The 20,614-nt window shown below is 46.2% G+C and overlaps 1 protein-coding gene across 8 annotated transcripts in view; it reads left to right on the top strand.

The window, feature by feature from the left end:
• DGKZ (diacylglycerol kinase zeta) overlaps positions 1-20,614 on the top strand; it is a 182,915-nt gene that overhangs the window by 96,880 nt on the left and 65,421 nt on the right. For all 8 annotated transcript variants that reach the window (XM_033928412.1, XM_033928413.1, XM_033928414.1 and 5 more), the window contains 10 exons: positions 1,057-1,125; positions 2,970-3,041; positions 8,110-8,226; positions 9,463-9,534; positions 10,329-10,424; positions 10,876-10,958; positions 12,785-12,845; positions 16,259-16,372; positions 17,246-17,386; positions 19,649-19,727. In XM_033928412.1, the coding sequence (XP_033784303.1) occupies positions 1,057-1,125; positions 2,970-3,041; positions 8,110-8,226; positions 9,463-9,534; positions 10,329-10,424; positions 10,876-10,958; positions 12,785-12,845; positions 16,259-16,372; positions 17,246-17,386; positions 19,649-19,727 (904 nt within the window). The remainder of the gene's footprint in view (positions 1-1,056; positions 1,126-2,969; positions 3,042-8,109; positions 8,227-9,462; positions 9,535-10,328; positions 10,425-10,875; positions 10,959-12,784; positions 12,846-16,258; positions 16,373-17,245; positions 17,387-19,648; positions 19,728-20,614) is intronic.

Here is a 20,614-nt window from a genome sequence, read left to right on the forward strand (position 1 = left end):
GAAGATGATAATGACATAAAACTTGACAGATCAAAAACTATAACTTAATTTATGATATGCAGGAGTGGTGCTTAAATATAAGCCCAGCAGCAGGGAAATGAATCCGATGCTGGACAGACTTCTACGGTCTGTGTCCCATATAGGGCAAGATGGTTCAGGAGGGGGGCTGGAGTTAGCTGAGATGGTGACTCCAGCAGTGGGGTGGTAGACTTTCGAGAAACATCAGGAAATACTTCAGTATGGGGGTGGTGTAGCCGATTCCAGACAGACTTCTATGGTCTCCGTCCCATACGTGGCAAGAAAGATCAGGAGCAGTTACACGTATTTTAGACGAAATCATCTAAGTACAGATCTTACCGATCTTGGATATACTGAAACTTAGCAAGTAAAACGAATAATTACTGGTTTGTTGCCTTGAGAATGAATGTGACTGTTAGACAGACTGGATGGACCACATTAGCTAAGAAGGGGTGAGATTTTCTTAAGATATTGTGAGGGAGTCCAGGATTCTCCCTCACAAATGATGCTATTATATCAATGGGCAGCAGAGGGTGCTGGTTCATTGAGCTGGCAGTTAGACTATCCTCCATGAGGTGGCGCTAACTGGCCAGAGCAGGTCATGCCTCACTCGGAGGGGTGAGAGTTTGGAATTCATTCCGAGGTCCCTAGAAGAGAGACTTCCCTGAGCAGAGGAAGCTCAGAAGATCTGCCTATGTGAGATGGTTAGTGTTTGGATGAGATCTGCAGTAAGTCAACTATATTACTTGAATAATGTGAGAGCTGGGGAAATGATCGAAAGCTGAGGTTGTTGAACTGAATGTAAGATATAAAAGTTAAGTGCATGAATAGGCTCTTAATAAAAGTGTTTATTACACCCTCTAAAGTGGTTTAAGTGTGCTATTGGGGGTGAATGTGCAGGATTCCTGGAAAACCCGGCCAGGAGGGCATCACAGATATTCCCGTCGCAGTGTGTTATTCATGCCGTTACAATTGCCTTTATCTTCTCTCGCCATTTTAAAAGAAAAATTAAGTCACTCTCTGTATTTGTCTCTTTAGCCAACGTTTGTCCGACATCACTGGGTTCACCGAAGGCGGCAAGATGGCAAGTGCCGGCAGTGTGGAAAGGTAAGACAATGTGGAGTTGATGCTAATGAAGACCGACTTACAACTGTACTAGGATTCTCCAAATCGCCTCTTCCACACCTCAGTCTCCTCAGTTTTGGAACGACAATACGGACTCCGTGCCCAAATGGTGCCCGGTGGTGAGAGTAGTGGGCCGAGAGCCAGGGAAGTCTGGGTTCAAAGTCCACTGCCGTGCCTTCTGATCTGGGACAAGTCACTCACCTGAGTACTAGCGCTGCCCGATTCACTCCGGTGAATCGATTCATTGTCTGAGAAAATCGGACTTGCTGATCCTGGTGACTTTGCTCATCCTGGTGACATCTGACATGCCTCCGAAGCCTCCTAAAACAGCGGCAGCGCTCTGAATGGGCTGCTTTGCGGCCTTCCCTCTGCTGTGTCGCTGATTAAGTCATCGGTGACGTGGCAGAGGGAAACCCTAGCAGGGCAGGTCGCAAAGCAGCCCGTTCAGAGCGCTGCCGCCGCTCCTGCTTTAGGAGGCCTCAAAGGAATATCAGGTTTCACAGTGGGACGATTAGTGGGGTACTGCACAGGGGGGATGGGAAGAAGGGAAGGTAAGCTGCTGCACAGGGGGATGGGAGATGAGGAAAGATACACATGGGGGGGGAGAAAGGAGAGAGGAAGAATTGGGGTGGAGCAGAGGAGGGGAGATATGAAACAAAGAAGTAGAAAGGGAGAAATCCTTCATATGGTGGCGGGGAGGGAGACACGCATGGAGAAGAGAGAGAGAGAGAAATGTTGGACAAAGGGGTGGAGGGCACGGAGAGATGGTGCATGAGGAGAGAGAAAGAAATGTTGCATATGATAATAGAGGGGAGGAAAGGAGAGATGCTGCATGGAGGGGAATAGAGAGGTTTGACCAGGGAGAAAGAGAAATGGTAGACAGTGAGAAAGAAACAAATGTGGAAGGTAAAAAAAATCATTTTCTTTTTTGTGATTACAGTATGTCAGATTTGAAATGTGTATCCTGCCAGAGCTGGTATTAGACAGCGAGTGTGAGCTAAGACCTAACAGAAAGGAAAAGTCTTTTTTATTTTGTTTACACCACAGCACCAGCGTGGGGATGGAGAGGACAAAGGGGGGTGGATGGGTGGAAAGACTACAAAATAAACCTGCCAGGATGTTTTGAAACAAAAAAATCATCCGATTGGGCAAGAAAAGTTAATCCAATCGAAAAATTGATTCAGTAGGCTGAATCGAATCAAAAGATTTTCCCTGAATCGGGCAGCACTACTGAGTACAAGCTTAGGGACAGTGAAATACACTCCTACCCCCCTTCCATATTCGCATGCAGCCCCGTCGTGAATAACAAAATTTGTGAATAACTTTAAGGCTGACTCTGAACCACCCCCGCCTCCCAGACTTCTCCACACCTTACTTTTAAAGCCTGGTGGTCTAGCGGTGAACCCGTGAATTGGGAGGGGAGGGGTGTACTACAGTCAGGAGGTAAATCAAAATTTGGAATAATCAGGCACCTATCTTCCTAATTTCATCTCTACTCTTCCGCCATCCCTGTCGCCCAGCCAAAATTCAGCCCTTGTATCCATCTAGTCCTGGGTGCCAAGCCTCATACTTGCACACAGACGCCCATCTTGCCCCTTGCTTGGATGTCTATACAGTTAATTTAGTCCTGTACTTTTCCTCTGAGTTTTGCGAGGAAAGCCTCTGAAGCCATCAGCCTCTCAAACTCTTTCTTCTACCTAAACAGAGTAAGAACTCTCTCGGTGAGGAAACTTTGGTTAGGTTATCTTCGCTTAATATACTGCCCTCTACTGGCTCGAAGACAGGTGGACAGCGTCCTGTATCATCAGCTTTACTTCTTTTTCTAGGGTTTCCAACAGAAGTTTGCATTCCATAGCAAGGAGATCGTCGCCATCAGTTGCTCCTGGTGTAAGCAAGCGGTAAGCGGAGCTTCTGGCTCTCTCTCTCGCATCATATGGAGGGCAGTCTCTAAAAGGCCTTTACTGGGCAAAAAGGCTGCCTTAAAATCCCCATCCTGTACATGGATAAAAGCATAACTCTGCCTGTGATGTTGTGCATTTTTCCAAATTGTGCACTACATTTTTCAGGGACAAAGTATTCACAGAAAAAGCAGCACTAATCTTGGCGAGAGCCTCTTTGGGGTGGTAGATTCAGGGGCAATGTTAGGAAATTCTACTTTACGGAGAGGGTGGTGGATGCCTGGAACGCGCTCCCGAGAGAGGTGGTGGACAGTAAAAATGTGACTGAGTTCAAAGAAGCGTGGGATGAACACAGAGGATTTAGAATCAGAAAATAATATTAAATATTGAACTAGGCCAGTACTGGGCAGACTTGCACGGTCTGTGTCTGTGTATGGCCGTTTGGTGGAGGATGGGCTGGGGAGGTCTTCAATGGCTGGGAAGGTATAGATGGGCTGGAGTAAGTTTTAACAGAGATTTTGGCAGTTGGGAACCCAAGCACAGTACACGGTAAAGCTTTGGATTCTTGCCCAGAAATAGCTAAGAAGAAAAATTTAAAAAATTTAAATTGAATCAGGTTGGGCAGACTGGATGGACCATTCGGATCTTTATCTGCCGTCATCTACTATGTTACTATGACTACTACTGCTATTATTTATCATTTCTATAGCGCTGAAAGGTGTACGCAGCGCTGTACATGTGCATTTAACATGTCATAGACTGTTTCTTCTCAGAAGAGCTTACAGTCTATTTAGACAGACAAACAGGACATTTAGGGGTTGGGAAGTTTCTCGCAGAGAGACTGGTAAGATGGACAGTAGGTATCTTATGGGGAGTGGGGAGTTAGGAGTAAAAAGCAGCCTCGAAAAAGTGAGCTTATATCTTGGATTTGAATACTGCTAGAAATGGAGCTTGACATAGTGGCTCAGGCAGTCTATTCCAGGCAGATGGTGCAGCAAGATAGAAGGGGCAGAGTCTGGAGTTGGCAGTAGAGGAGAAGGGTACAGATAGGAGGGACTTACCTGTTGAATGGAGTTTGCAGGAGAGAGTTTAGTGGGAGATACTTTAAGCGAAGAGAGAGATTGAGGGGCTGCCGAGGGCTGCTGAGTGAATGACTTGTAGGTCAGTAAGAGTTTGAACTGTATTCGTAAATGATTTGAGGAAAGGGGTAATACGAGTATGGTGGCTCTCCCGGAATCTAAGACGTGCAGCAGAATTATGGACGGATTGAAGAGGGGAGAGATGGTTGAGTGGAAGACCTGAGAGAAGCATGTTGCAGTAATCTATGTGAGAGGTGATGAGAATGTAGATAAGGGTTTTGGGAGTGTGCTCGAAGAGGGAGAGGTCAGATTTTGGTAATATTATGGAGGAAGAAGTGACAGGCTTTAGCGGTTTGTTGGATCTGAGCAGAGAAGGAGAGGAGTCAAAGATGACCCCGATGTTGTGAGCAGCTAAGACAGGGAGAATGAGAGCGTTGTTCATAGAAATAGAGGACAGGGGAAGTGGCTTGGTCTTAGCCATATTCAATTTTAGGTGGTGGTGGTGAGATACCCAGGCAGGCTGAGACACGGGCCTGGATTCTTGTAGAGATATGTGGTGTGAAGAGGTAAATCTGGGAGTCAACAGCGTAGAGATGATAGCTGAAAACCATGGGAAGAGATCAGTGCACCGAGGAAGTGACTATAAAGGGAGAAAAGGAGAGGTCTCAGGACAGAGCCTTGGGGTACGCTGATTGATAATGGGATAGCAGCGGAGGAGGAGCCACCATGGCATACGCTGAAAGTGCGGTGGAAGAGAGAGGAAGAAAACCAGGAGAGGACAGAATCCTGGAATCCCAGTGAGGACCGTGTAGCGAATAAGTGGTGATCAACAGTGTCAAAAGCAGCAGATAAGATTGAGAAGGATAAGGATAGAGTAGAGGCCTTTGGAACAGGTCGTTGGAGACTTTAGCAAGAACAATTTCCATGGAATGAAGTGGGTCAAGAATAGGAAGTCCAGGAGTGGCTTGGATAAGAAGGGGAGGAGGGAGACGGGGCACGTGGGGGTCTAGTAAGGTTTTTTTATGGAGAGGTATTACTACGGCATGTTTGAAGACATTGGGAACAGTTGCGGTGGAGAGCAATAGGTTGAGGTTGTGACAGGGTTGACAGTGGGAGAGATGGTGCTGAGTAGGTTGATGGGAAATGGATCAGAGGAGCAGGTAGTGGATTTGGAGGAGGAGAGAAATGCAGTTTCATTTTCAGGGATTTCAGAAAAGGTGACAGGGGTTGAGGGAAGGTTGGCAAAGGGGACAGATGGAAGGAGAGGTGGAGGAGGAGGTGACGTGGTTGAGAAATCTGAACCTTGTTGTAGAACTCCATCTACTTTCACAGCAAACTTTGAGCCCTGTTACTGTCACATAGAGGGACCCTATCAGAAGTAGGAGTGGGCTCCGCCTGAGCCCCTACGTAGAGCATAGTAATACAAGTCTGCACAAGGACAACCCCGCTGGCTTAGGGGCTGAGGTTTACACTCTATTATGTGGTAGGTAGAGCTCTGTTTCCCAGCCAGAACATCCACTCCCGGGATTTGTCATTGTATAGAAGTGAAGCTGAGTTCACAGTCGGGGAGTGTGTTTGTAAAGTTGCATAGAAAGTCAGTGTATGGCCCCTGGCCCAGATGGCTGCTGCAGAGACCCAACAGAGTATATCTTTAGTGGGAGGCGGAAAACAAAAATGAAAAAACCTCCCTGGGTAGTCCAACGAAGCTCCTGGTGCCAGAAACCCATCCTGGTTCCAACTGACTGAACAAAGCCTGGAGAGAAAAAGAACAGACAAGAACTGCCAGCACAAACAAGGGAATGTGTAATGGCTGGGAGGGTGGAGATGGGCTGGAGTCGGTTTTGACGGAGATTTCGGCAGTCGGAACCCAAGCACAGCACCTGGTAGAGCTTTGGATTCTTGCCCAGAAAAAGTTAAGAAGGAAAAATTTTAAAAAAAATGTAAATTGAATCAAGTTGGGCAGACTGGATGGACCATTCGGGTCTTTATCTGCCGTCATCTACTATGTTACGTTACTATCTGGAGTAATGTGCAGTTCTGGAGATCTTATCTCCAGAAAGGTATGACTTATTTTAGAAGCAGTTCATAGAAAGCAAAGTTACTCGTAAACCTGGTGTGGTGAGATCAGTTAGTTTTACTCTTTCCAAATCTGTCTTCTCTCCGCTTTCTTCCATCCCACAAGGTCTTGTTTCTAAGTAGCTACTCCAAATAGCCTGAATATTTGCTATTAAGGAGCTCTACTGTATCTAATTGGTTAAGATATGGAACTCTTTGGTGTCCTGAAAAGGGGATGTTTAGAAAATTGCTTCAAATGCAGTTATTTGTAGATGCCTTTTTCTAGACATAATTTTTAAGGTTGCTTTGTATGTTCATTTTATTATATTCCTGTTTTAAAACTCTGTATGTAAATTTTGTAAACTGTTTAGTTGTAAACGGTATAGAAAATTTTAAAATAATTGTTTTACTGGCTTTGGTATGTTTGCATCATTTAAATGGCATCATAGAATTTGAATTGACAGATCAGCAATTACTGGAATTGTGGACAAGCTGTAGGTTCACTACTTCATATGATTTAGGAATGTCCCTATGTAATACGATTCTGGAGAGCTATATGGGAACTAAGTTAAAAAAATTTTGATTTTCACCATGATATTTCTCTCTCCATAGTAATATTCAAATCTCATGCTTTACAAGAAGTTATTGACGAGAGACAAAATAAACTCCTAAATGCTCTTCTCTCCATAGCACTCGAGCATATTCTTTCTAACTGGAAATCGGCCAACTCTCTCTCCTCACATCACTGGTGGCAATTGATACTACACTATTATAAATACGAATTGACCCATGCAACAAAATTTATAAGCACAATCTCCTTCAATAACCAATGGTTCCCCTTACAAGTGTATTTACAATCACTACCAAACGGTGTTTAAAAGTTTTTTTTCAGTGTGTTTCTTGTTAGTAATCTCTCTGTCTCTCAAATATCAAATGTAAGCACGCAAATAGATAAAACACCCATTAAGTTCTAATCTGATATTTGTACTAGAGAATGACACGGTGGCGGTTTACCCGCGGCCACCGCATTTTAGCCGCGGGTCACCCGCCGAAAACGGGGAAGAAAACTAGCAGTCGCTGCGGCGACGGGGACAAGGCCATTCACCGCCCGCGGGGCGGTGAATGGTCTTGTCCCCCGCAGTGAGGCATGAAGGATCGCGCGGTCCCTGCAGCTCACACCCGCCCGCCCAATCGATTCCAGTGTCCAGCCAGCTCTCTCCCCTCTCCTCACCCCAGTCCGCAGATCCTCCTCCTCGGCGACCCGCACGCTACCAGAGAGCCGCGCACACCCGCCGCTGCTCAGCCTCGATCTTCTGCTCTGACGCAACCGGAAACAGGAAGTTGCAGCAGAGCAGAAGATCGAACACTGAGCAGCCGCGCGTGTGCGGCTCCCTGGGAAAGCGCGCAGGTTGCCGAAAAAGAAAACCCACAAACCAAGGTGAGGAGAAGGGAGAGAGCCGGCCAAACACCAGGATCGACCGGGCAGGCAGGTAGTGGCCGCGGGGACCGTGCGATCGCTAGTGTTCCCGGCTCAAATTGGAAGGAGGGAGTGAAAGGAAAAAGGCTTATATGGATGCAGCGGGGACGGTGACGGGGCGGTGAATGGGATGGCAGTGGCGGTGACGGGGCGGTGAAAGGGATGGCGGTGACGGTGACGGGGCGGTGAAGGGATCGGCGGTGACGGGGCGGTGCAGAGGATGGTGGGCCGGTGACGGGGCGGTGACGGGGACAGATTTTTTCCCCGTGTCATTCTCTAATTTGTACTATTGTACTGTGACGCTCATTGATGTTCTTTTATTGCCTTTGTTTCTTGTAACTTTTTGAAAACTCAATAAAATTTCATGGGGAAAAAAAAAAAGAATTTGAATTGACTGAGATTCACTCTTCTTTCTTCTCCCGTCTGTCTCTCTTCCCGTCTCTGCCTTCCCCCACAGTATCACAATAAAGTCTCCTGTTTCATGCTGCATCAGATTGAAGACCCCTGCTCATTTGGGGCTCATGCTGCTGTCATTGTCCCACCCACCTGGATCATCCGAGCTCGCCGCCCCCAGGTGGGTATGTGCACGGGAGAAAACCAAAATGATGATTATTTATTAACCTCCAGGTGCAGGGAATGCATCAGGATCGCCCAATGAGACTGCAGGGCCATTACATGAGGAGTGGTGTTTCCAAGTTGGCAAACCAATGCTTGATAGTTGGAACGTGTAGCATAAGAACATAAGAATGGTCCATCAAGCCCAGTAGCCTGTTCTCACGGTGGCCAATCCAGGTCACTAGTACCTGGACAAAACCAAGGAGTATCGAGATTCCAGGCAGAATCTCAGAGAATAGCAAAATTCTGGAACCCTAACTAGTAGCAACATTCCATGCTACCAATCCAGGGCAAGCAGTGGCTTCCCCCATGTCTTTCTCAATAACAGACTATGGACTTTTCCTCCAGGAACTTGTCCAAACCTCTCTTAAAACCAGCTACTCTATCCGCTCTTACCACAACCTCTGGCAACGCGTTCCAGAGCTTAACTATTCTCTGAGTGAAAAAATATTTTCTCCTGTTGGTTTTAAAAGTATTCCTCTGTAACTTCATTGAGTGTCCCCCCTAGTCTTTGTAATTTTTGATAGAGTAAAAAATTGATCCACTTGTACCTGTTCTACTCCACTTAGGATTTTGGAGACTTCAATCCTATCTCCCCTCAGCCGTCTCTTTTCCAAGCTGAAGAGCCATAACCTTTTTAGGTTTTCCTCATACGAGAGGAGTTCCATCCCCTTTATCATCTTACTAAGTTCCTTTATAAGATGTCCTCCCCTCCCCCCACCCCAACAAGCAAGACCTACATGTGTTGATTAGACCAGTATCCTGTAGTGTTGGTGGAGAAAGTATGGTCTGACCTTTCTCAGCTGTTGCAGTATGACAAATAACTTTCAGACCAGCTATCTCTTTTCCAAACTGAAGAGTCTAATGTAACAGACTTTGGAAAAAAAAGGTTTTTTGTATTGTATTTGTTGAAATGGAGCGATTAGTGCGTTATGATGTGACATTCTCTCTTGACCCCTCTTTTGCTCTTTATTCTTGCATTATTTATTTTTCTTGTCTTCGCTACCCTTCTTTATCCTGTTCTCTTGCAATTTTTCTCTTTCTTGGGTGGGTTTTTTTTCTTTTCTTTTCTTTCCTTGTCTGTTTTTCATGGCCTGTCTCTCATCTCAGCATCTCTCCCTCTTGCTTTCTCACCACCTGTTTCTCCTTCCCGACTCAGATTTTTGTAAAGTTTTGTTTTTCATTCCTCTGTTAGAATTCGCTGAAGTCCAGTAAGAAGAAAAAGAGAGCGTCCTTTAAGAGGAGATCCAGCAAAAAGGGGACAGAGGTAGGAATGGGGGGAAAAGGATCAAAAGCAATGGAGGGAAGGGCCCAGGGTGATAATAAGTTTGGGGGTGCCCCCTCCTAAACAACAACACCATCGGCTTTGCACAGGCTCAGGGCTCACATCTTGCTAATGCCAGTCATGGAAGGAAGAAAAGAGGGGGTAGAGGAGAGTGATGGAAAAGAAAGAAGACGGGAGGAGCAAGGGAAGAGGAAAAAGGTAGGAGAGATAAACTGGAGAAATGTAGAAATATCTAGAGTCTGTTTTATGAAAATATATAATTTGACTGACATTTTCTAGTTTCAATAAAAGGGTAGAAACAGAGAAACATGATGGCAAATAAAGGCTAAATGGCCCATCCGGTCTGCCCATCCGCAGCATCTGCTATCATCTCCTCTCCCTCCCTATTGGCTAAGGCTCTTTACACCTGCATTGTGAGGTCATAGAACTTTATGGTTATAGAAACATTATAACATGATGGCAGATATCAAATGGCCCATCCACAGCATCCACTATCTCCTCCTCTCCCTATTGGCTAAGGCTCTTAACATTTGCATCTCCTCTTCCTCTAGGCTAAGGCTCTTTACACTTGCATTGTGATGTCATAGAGCTTTATGGTTAAAGAAAAATGACAGCAGATAAAGGCCAAAAGGCCCATCCAGTCTGCCCATCTGCAGCAGCCACCATCTCCTCCTCTCTCTAAGAGATCCAGTGTTTCTCTCCCATGTTCTCTTGAATTCAGACTGGTCTTTGTCTCCACCACATCTACTGGCTAATCCCTTTCTTGCTTATTTCAGGAAGGTCGATGGAGACCCTTTATTGTAAAACCCTCACCATCTGCCCACATGAAACCACTCCTAGTATTTGTGAATCCCAAAAGTGGGGGGAACCAGGTGAGTTGTTTTCACCAGTATGCAAATTTCCTAGCTGTACATGGCCACTCTCGTCTTCCCCCCCCCTCCCTTCCTTTCTCAGTTTGTTTCTTTCTGTGTGCCCCCATCCTCACCCACAGGTCTTGGCTCAGTCCATAGTCCATCCTTGGGCTCTGAATTAGAGAATGACACGGGGACAAATTTGTCTCCATCCCTGCAGGAACTCAATTTCACCATCGCTGTGAGTTTTGTCGCTCTCCCTGCCCCATTCCTGTAAGCTCTGCCTTAACTGCACAAGCCTCGAACACTTATGATTTTAAAGTGTTTGACGCTTGTGTAGATGAGGATGGAGCTCGACAGGAAAAAACTCGCCCTGGGATGAGAAAATGAGTTCCTGCGGGGATGGGGAAAAATTTGTCCCCATGTCATTCTCTACTCTGAATTACCTGATGAAGCTCCTTTCTCTCTGCAGGGAACAAAGATTATCCAGTCCTTCATGTGGTACCTTAATCCACGCCAAGTCTTTGACCTCAGCCAGGGAGGTCCCAAGGAGGCGTGAGTATTTTCCTTACCTGAACCAACTGCTAATTTCCCCAAACCCTGCTATAGTCTGCTAGAAACCCCCAAAATGCATTCCAGTGTTTCACTCCTTAACCTGTTTTTGCTCAGTGTTTCAAAATTGTTCCAGAAATCTAAGGTGGAAATAAAAATTGGAGCAAAAATAATTTAAACCAAGCTCCACAGTGACATCTCTAATTCAGCGGCACCCTCAAAATTATATTTTGCTAATGAATTATTATTAACAAATTATAATATGTTCATATAATGATTGAAAATGTTGTGTGATCGTGGCACTGAGGAACCCCACCTCTTCAAACCCAGCATGCACCCAAAAAGAGGGAGAAAAAGCCTCAGACTGATGTAGCAGTATAAAACCAAAAGGTACCGATCAAAACTGCTTTTGATACTTTCACTGGCAAAAAAACTCACAGAACAGCTCAGGTTTTGAAAAGGGCAAAGGAGGCACGTTCAAGGACTTGGCTGACAAAAGACGACTTGAGCTCCAACGCTGTCACGTCTTCTCCAATCTTCCCAACAAGCGACCTTCTATCACCAATGTTTGGCTCATCAGGGGAACAAACAATACAGCCTTGAAAAGTACAGCCACGCTGAGACCAGCCAAACATTGGTGAAACAAGGTCGCTTTGACACGCAGCTCCTGATTGGTGTAGCCCGACTTTACTGCAGGAAGAGGCGGTCGGAGCAGACTACGAATGAGTCCGCGGTTCTGCGAATTCGTGGAGGAACATTGTACTGTAAAAGCGGGGACCTGAATGGGGCACTTTTTAATCTGGCCATTCTAGCCAAGCTCATACCTCCTTGAAAATTGCCTTTCTGAAAATATGAACTGCCAGTGAGTGGACTTGGAGATTTTAAGAATACAATTGCTCACAAGATAGCATTTTCTTAACTTATGCTTCTGTACAGTGTAAGTAACTCCCACTCACCATTAAAAAAAAATTACCTATGCCCATCCTATCATTCTCTGCAAGAAACTCCCCAACTCCCCCTCCCCCCTTTATGTTCTGTTTGTCCAAATAAGAGGGTAAGCTCTTCAAAGCAGGGGGACTGTCTGTTGCATGTTGAACTTACAGCGCTGCATCCACTTTTCAGCGCTATAGAAAAGATAAATAGTCGTAGTAGTAAGGACCTAAGAGTCTGAATACATTAGGGCAAAAAGGAAGAAGTGGACTGAAGAATAATAAAAGACAGGAAAAAAAAAAATCACATAGAGGTTTTACAGGAGGTCACGATGTACGTATTTATTTATTTATTTAATTCCCGTTGTCCCCGAAGAGCTCAGAACGGCTTACAGGTTAAACGTACATATTATATTGTCGATAGGTTACAATTTGCATCATTATCCTTGGCAGTGCATGTTGTGTCAATGCAAGTTTTTAACCTAATGTGACACACATTGAGATCTAGGTCCAATATACGTTTCTCTGCAATCCATTTGTCATGGGCAGGCTTTAGTAGGCAGGAATATGTCACAGATTTTATGTGTGAGGTCTTTTAGTATGATGTCTTTGTTATTCACTGGTCTGGCATTTATGAGGGTGATGGATAGGTAGCTTTTAGCACGATTTCAGCCACCCTATCCATCTATAACTTGGACGTCGCAACGTGCCATCCTAAACCTTATCCGGTTAAGTTTGGACGCCTGTGCTTCAGATTTTCAGCCAACAATTTATTTGACTAAATTCAAAGCTAACTGCATAAATCCTCTGAAATCAATCTCGAAGGAGTGGTCTGTCGGTGTTTATTGGACTGATTTCAGGCCCCCCCTGGGACTGATCCTGTTTTTCTCTCCTCCGTAGCCTGGAGATGTATCGGAAGGTCCCTACATTGCGAATCTTGGCATGCGGGGGAGATGGGACGGTAAGTAAAATGGGTTTGTTGCAGTTGTCTTGCCCCTCGCCTTCACCCAAATGTGTGTCCTGCAGAACGTAGCTTACACCCTTAAAAATCCGATGCATTATGTGGGTAAAATCCCAGCAAGGTGTCGATGTGCAAACTGCATAGTAACATAGTAACATAGTAACATAGTAGATGACGGCAGATAAAGACCCGAATGGTCCATCCAGTCTGCCCAACCTGATTCAATTTAAAATTTTTTTTTTTTTTTTTTTTTTTCTTCTTAGCTATTTCTGGGCGAGAATCCAAAGCTTTACCCTGTACTGTGCTTGGGTTCCAACTGCCGAAATCTCTGTTAAGACTTACCCCAGCCCACCTACACCCTCCCAGCCATTGAAGCCCTCCCCAGCCCATCCTCCACCAAACGGCCATATACAGACACAGACCGTGCAAGTCTGCCCAGTAACTGGCCTAGTTCAATCTTTAATATTATTTTCTGATTCTAAATCTTCTGTGTTCATCCCACGCTTCTTTGAACTCAGTCACAGTTTTACTCTCCACCACCTCTCTCGGGAGCGCATTCCAGGCATCCACCACCCTCTCCGTAAAGTAGAATTTCCTAACATTGCCCCTGAATCTACCACCCCTCAACCTCAAATTATGTCCTCTGGTTTTACCATTTTCCTTTCTCTGGAAAAGATTTTGTTCTACGTTAATACCCTTTAAGTATTTGAACATCTGAATCATATCTCCCCTGTCTCTCCTTTCCTCTAGGGTATACATATTCAGGGCTTCCAGTCTCTCCTCATACGTCTTCTGGCGCAAGCCTCCTATCATTTTCGTCGCCCTCCTCTGGACCGCCTCAAGTCTTCTTACGTCTTTCGCCAGATACGGTCTCCAAAACTGAACACAATACTCCAAGTGGGGCCTCACCAATGACCTGTACAGGGGCATCAACACCTTCTTTCTTCTACTGACTACGCCTCTCTTTATACAGCCCAGAATCCTTCTGGCAGCAGCCACTGCCTTGTCACACTGTTTTTTCGCCTTTAGATCTTCGGACACTATCACCCCAAGGTCCCTCTCTCCGTCCGTGCATATCAGCTTCTCTCCTCCCAGCATATACGGTTCCTTCCTATTATTAATCCCCAAATGCATTACTCTGCATTTCTTTGCATTGAATTTTAGTTGCCAGGCATTAGACCATTCCTGCATGGAGAGTCTCGCTGTGTGATGCCATTTGACATCCTGGCAAGAAGTTGTGTATATTTGACCCAGAAAAAAAAAAAAATGGACCGTTATTTTTAATATGTTTGAGCCCAATATTTAGTTCTTGGTCGTCCGCAGTTTTAAACTCGTTGATATCCGCAGGCTGAATTTAAATCTGAATATTTAGTGCCAGGCCATATCTAGGCTCTGGTACTGAATATCTGTGTCGGTGTGGTCACTGGAAGTTAACGGGTCACCAGCCAGTATTCAGACCAATGCCCTGTCAATTTGGCAGACAGCAACTAATAGAAGAGAAAACCGAACCATCCTGGTCTCCAACTTTAATGGCAACCAATAAGGCAAACCATGCATAAAACAATCGATCAATCCTAAAAACATCTGGCAGGTTATGGACTCGACACGCAATGTGTTTCGGCTATGTTGCCTGCATCGGGAGTCCTAGAACATATAATACCATAAAGATGTTTTTACGATTGATCGATTGTTTTAAAGTTGGTTTTGAAGACCAGGCTGGATCACTTCAAGGAAGAAATTAAGGGGGTGGGTCATTAGAGTGGGCAGACTTGTTGGGCCGTGGCCCTTTTCTGCCATCATCTTCTATGTTTCTATGTTCTGCTCTCTCTTCTGTTGGATTCTGTTGTTATGGAATAGAGGAATTTATCTCCATTTCTGAATTTGGCAGATAGAAACATAGAAACATAGAAGATGACGGCAGAAAAGGGCTACAGCCCATCAAGTCTGCCCACTCTGCTTACCCACCCCCTGTCTATGCCCTAATGACCCAATTTCCTTATCTTGACCCTCGTAGGGATCCCACATGGGTATCCCATTTATTCTTAAAGTCTGGCACGCTGTCTGCCTCGATCACCTGCACTGGAAGCTTGTTCCAATGATCAACCACTCTCTCTGTGAAGAAATACTTTCTGGTGTCGCCATGAAATTTTCCGCCCCTGAGTTTGAGCGGGTGCCCTCTTGTGGCCGAGGGTCCCTTGAGAAAGAAAATATCATCTTCCACTTCGACACGTCCCGTGAGGTACTTAAATGTTTCGATCATGTTTAGGGCAGCCTTTCCTAACTTTATACCCTTAGTTAACTGATTTTTTTAAAAAAATTTGTTTATTTGGATTAATTAACTGCCTTTTTCATGAAGAGAGTCACCCAAAGCCATTTACAATCCACTGAATAGTAATCAGGTACTCTTTAAGTATTCTCCCTATCTGTCCTGGCAGGTTCACAATCTTAAGTGTGGTACCTGGGGGCAATAAGCTGTTAAGTGACTTGCCCGGAGTCACAAGGAGCAGGCTGGGATTGAACCCACAACCTCAGGGTACAGAGGCAACAACTCTAACCACTAGGCCATGCCTCCTCCCAAGTCTGATTTACAGACTGAATATTGCCACTAACCGGTTCAGTGCTGGCTTCACACACCCCCCCTTCCCCCAACCGCCCTTGCACTAACCAGAAAATGCCTTGGTGGTTAGAGCTGATATTCGCCAGCTCTGCCTGGTTATGTGCTGTTGATATCAGCGGCCAGTCTACTCAGCGGGTGTCAGGTCAAAAGCGCGCCGGGACAAAGGTGCGCCCAGACAATTGAGCGCAGCGCGCGCCGCCACACCGCTCTAAATTACTGATTTTAGCGCTCCGGTGGGGGGGGGAACCCCCCACTTTACTTAATAGACATCGCGCCGCGTTGTGGTGGCGTTGTGGGGGGTGTGGGGGGTTGTAACCCCCCACATTTTACTGAAAACTTCACTTTTTCCCTGTTTTTAGGGAAAAAGTTCAGTTTACAGTAAAATGTGGCGGGTTACAACCCCCCAAACCCCCCATAATTCCGGCGCGATGTCTATTAAGTAAACTGGGGGGTTCCCCAACAAAACCCCCCCGTCTGAGCCCCTAAAAACTGTAATTTAGAGCGGTGCGGTGGCACGCCCTGCGCTCAATTGTCGGCGCGCGCTTTTGTCTTTCGCGCCGTTGTCTATGAACCACTCAGCGTGGTTTAAGCAGGTAGGAGTTTCTCGCTCACTTGAACCATGCTAAATATCAACCCCTTCATTTTTGTATCCTAGTCTCTCAAGGACATAAGGTTTGTCTTGTCAGGTAAAGCACTATCTCCTTTAGGTTTAGCATGGTCCTGTTCATACACACTTGATGTTCTAACTTGCTGACCTCTAACTTCTGTACTGGTCTCTCTTTGCTTCCTTGTGCAGGTGGGTTGGATCCTCTCCATCTTGGATCAGTTGCAGCTAAATCCTCAGCCTCCCGTTGCCATACTTCCTCTGGGTACAGGAAATGACCTTGCCAGGACACTGAACTGGGGTGGGGTAAGTTGCAAGTGTGGGGGACAGGATCTGAGCATCTTCTCTCTGTACTTGAGAGAGGCAGTTCTTAGGAGAACCTTCCCCTTTCTACACACACAGGCACAATACCTTTACAGTAACTCAAAACTGGGTGGAAAAATGTAATCTTACAGCTCTGAGTTGCTCCACTCGTGAAAACATTTTAAAAAATCATTGTATTGAATTCTGGAAAGCTAAAGCAGTTCTTGCTTTTCCCACAAGATGTCGCTATTGTTCCACAGGAATCAGAACTAATTCCAGTTACTGCAAAATTTCCAGGGTTACTAGATGGACTCCCAGGTCTATAGTTGCTCATCAGAGACAGACTTGAGCAGTTCTTATTTTCTCCCATTCCTACATTTCATGCGCCTATCGTGGCCCTAGGGAGACACCTAGGGCTGCCTAAGCTCGCCTAAGGCCTCTTCTGGTCGAAATCATGCCCATACCTAGTCTTGGACTAGCTTAGGCCGCCCTGTGCGCCTCTCTAGACTCGCGAAGATGCCTGCCTGCCTCGGGATGTTGTTGGGTTGTTGTTTTTTTTAAAGGTGCGTCCCAATTGGCTGGTTAGACAGCGGTAGGACGCCTACAGATGCCTACAATCGGGACACCATTTATAGAATTTGCCTCTGTGCCTAATGGATAAATCTGCCCTGAAGGTACCAGGGACGATTGATTCTTCCTTTTTGCTCAGTATTTTAGAGATGTCACTCATCTATCTAAAATAAGCCTGAACCTCCTCTTCTACTCCCTCAGATAGAAGGGTGGGGGTTGCATTAATAACCCCCTGCTGCTGTGTGCAGCACCTTGGTACCCCTCTAACGGCTCCCATTCACCTTGTTTCCCATGCCACTGTCACAGGGATATACCGATGAGCCTCTGTCCAAGATTTTGTCACATGTGGAAGATGGGAACATTGTGCAGCTGGACCGGTGGAACTTGCAGGTTGAGAGTAACCCAGAGGCAAACCCCGAAGACAGGGACGAAACAGCAACAGACAAGGTGAGTCCCTCTTCCTCCTCTGGGCTTTCTGCCAGCACTCGATACATTCCATCTGCTAAGCTTGCAGGGAATATCGCTCACTCCACTCCAAAATGCTCAGTTGGTAGTAAAGAGGGATTTCGGATTAGAGAATGACACGGGGACAAATTTTTCCCCGTCCCCGCAGGAACTCATTTTCCCGCCCCGTTCTGGCGAGTTCTTTTTCTTTCCCTAACCCATTCCTGCAATCTCCATCCTCATCTGCACAAGCCTCAAACGCCTTAAAATCCTAAGTAGCAACATTCTAGAGCTCAGACTGTGATGTCATAATGCCTCATTCCACCAATGCCTAAGCTCCGTCCTCATCTGCACAAGCCTCAAACACTTTAAAATCCTAAGTAGCAACATTCTAGAGCTCAGATTGTGATGTCATAATGCCTCATTCCACCAATGCCTAAGCTCCGTCCTCATCTGCACAAGCCTCAAACACTTTAAAATCCTAAGTAGCAACATTCTAGAGCTCAGATTGTGATGTCATAATGCCTCATTCCACCAATGCCTAAGCTCCGTCCTCATCTGAACAAGCCTCAAACGCTTTAAAATCCTAAGTAGCAACATTCTAGAGCTCAGATTGTGATGTCATAATGCCTCATTCCACCAATGCCTAAGCTCCGTCCTCATCTGCACAAGCCTCAAACCCTTTAAAATCATGTGTTTGAGACTAGTGTGGTTAAGGCTGAACTTACAGGAATGGGGCAGGGGCAGGGACAGGGATAGTGACAAAACTCACGGGGACAGGGAAAAATTTCTCCCCATGTCATTCTCTATTTCGGATTTAGTGCCTGCTTGCTCAGTAGTTCAAGGTGAGTTACATTCAGGTACAATCAGTGGCATAGTAAGGGTGGTCAGCTCCGACGGGCGCCGTCTTGGTGGGAGCTCTGGCCACCCGTCCTCTCCATCCCCACTACCGCGCACCCCTTCCCTTTAATATTCCCGGCACAAGCAGCAACGCCAACCTGCTGCTCGTGCCAGCGTCGGCTCTTTCTCTGATGTCACTTCTGGACCTGCGCCTAGGAATCGGCGTCGATGGAAGAGCCAACGCTGGCGCGATCTGGTTGAGATTGCTGCTCACGCCACGAATGTTAAAGAGGTGCGGGGGAGGGGGGCAGGGAAGGAGAGAATGGAGTTGGGAGTCAGAGAAGGGGTGCCACCGCCACGGACGCCTCTCACTCTCACTGCGCTACCGGATACAGTAAATGTTTCCTGTCCCCAGAGCGATTATAATCTAATAGGTACCTCAGGCAGTGGCGATTTATTTGGATTCTGCCCAGACCTTTCAAGTCGTAACTCAAGGCGAGTTGCATTCAGGTTAACAAGGTATTGCCCTGTCCCCAGAGGTTTTATGATCTGATTTTCTGCCTGAGGCAGTGGACGGTGAAACGTCCGAGATCGCAAGGAGCAGCAGTGGGATTTGAATGCGTGTCCCCCCTGGATGCTCTGACCACTAGGGTTCTTCTTCCATGATAATGTGTGACAGGCAGAGTGTCCCAAAAAGAGATTCAGGCTGACCTTCAGCCACTCTCAAGTCTTCTGAGATGGAATCCCCTCCCCCTCTGGAGGCCCTCTCCAAAATCCTTTTGTTGGGGGCCCTGAATTTGACATATAACATAACCTAACTTTATTCTTCTATACCGCCATAATCAGACGACTTCTAGGCGGTTCACGCCGAAGAGAGCTGGGCAATCGGCGAATTACAATATGCAAATTATAAAAGTGCAGCATATTACTCAAGAATAGACATAGTAAAAATTGTTAGATTTAGTGTAACTTCTGTTTAGGAGATAAATCTATCAAACAATGCAGTTTTAATTTCTTTGTAGGTCAGCCTAGCTCCATTAATGTAGGTGCCTAGCTAAGACTGCTGTTTACTTGCTTGATACATGAGAGTCATAGGGACTCCGCTAGGCGATCGGCAAGAACCAAGGGCTGCCCAACACTGGGACGGACTCGCACACAACGGATAACAGCACTGGCAAAAGAGGGGAGGGGCACAGGAACGGAAAGGGGAGAGGCCTGGCCAGTTTGCTGTTACTTAGAATTTTAAAAAGACAAATAATTAGTGCTGGAAGGTGGGAGCAAAGTTGAGAGACCAAAATAGAGCGGATGAGGAGAAGCTGGGGGGCAGGGGGGGAGGAAGGACAGAATGAGGAAGACTTTGGGTGGGGGGGGGTGGAGGCTGCTGCTAGGGAATTTAATGCTTTGCTTCATTTCTTTCTCCCTCAGCTCCCTCTGGATGTGTTTAATAACTATTTCAGCCTAGGCTTCGATGCTCATGTGACGCTGGAATTCCACGAGTCCCGAGGTACGGTATGTTCCGAGAGGATGCTTGGAAACCTTTTAGTCTCCTGAATCTTGCTGCCTCACAGAAGCCTTAAAGACGTTCCCTCATTTAAAGGGTCCCCAGGTGTCTTCTACTTAACCTTCAGCCAGCCTCCATAAGTCCTTGTGCTGTTTCAATCCCCACCGGTTATTTAACCAAATTCTACTCTAGGGCCCTTAAGGGTTGCTGTTGATCGCTTTGTCTCTCATTCCCTACTCTTCTGTTATTTCCTCTCTCTGTATCTTCCCCCACCCTGACCTTCTGTCAATCTAGCTGGGTAACATTTGGCACAACACATGAAATGTGTTTATTTCTCTGCATGCATAGGGCAGGCTTGTTGGGGGTTTCCCATGCAGTTTTTGTCTGCACACTCATAGTTCTAATTTGTGGTGACTGACAGGTCAATATGTAGTCCACAGAGGTTGGCGTTTTTTGTTTTTTTTAAATGCCAACTGCTGTGGGCTTTTTATACCTGAATATTCAGCTCTGGACTCTAGTCTGGATTCTGGCATCAAATATCCAGCACATCTGTGCACTGGGACTTTTCCAAGTATCAGATGATTTTCTGCCTGGTAGCCAGATAAAGTTAAGATGGCCTTTTTTGGGGCCTAGCTTTATCCAAACACATACCCAGTGCATGGACTTTGAACGCTGTTCCCGCCGTCCCGGCGTTCACAACTGATAGTGACACTGTCCGAAATCTGCTGTTCGGTTTCAGCCAAAACTGAAAATGGCACCTCGCAGTTCTTCTTGGGCCAGCTGCTGCCACACCTTCCCGCCTCCTCCCAGAAGAGGGCTGGCTGGGGGGGGGGGGTCCCGGCAGCATGATAGTAAAAAGGATTCCCTTTAACTTAAAGTTTGTCTTATTG

The sequence above is a fragment of the Geotrypetes seraphini genome, chromosome 19 (assembly GCF_902459505.1).
Source record: "Geotrypetes seraphini chromosome 19, aGeoSer1.1, whole genome shotgun sequence".
Classification (NCBI taxonomy): Eukaryota; Metazoa; Chordata; class Amphibia; order Gymnophiona; family Dermophiidae; genus Geotrypetes; species Geotrypetes seraphini.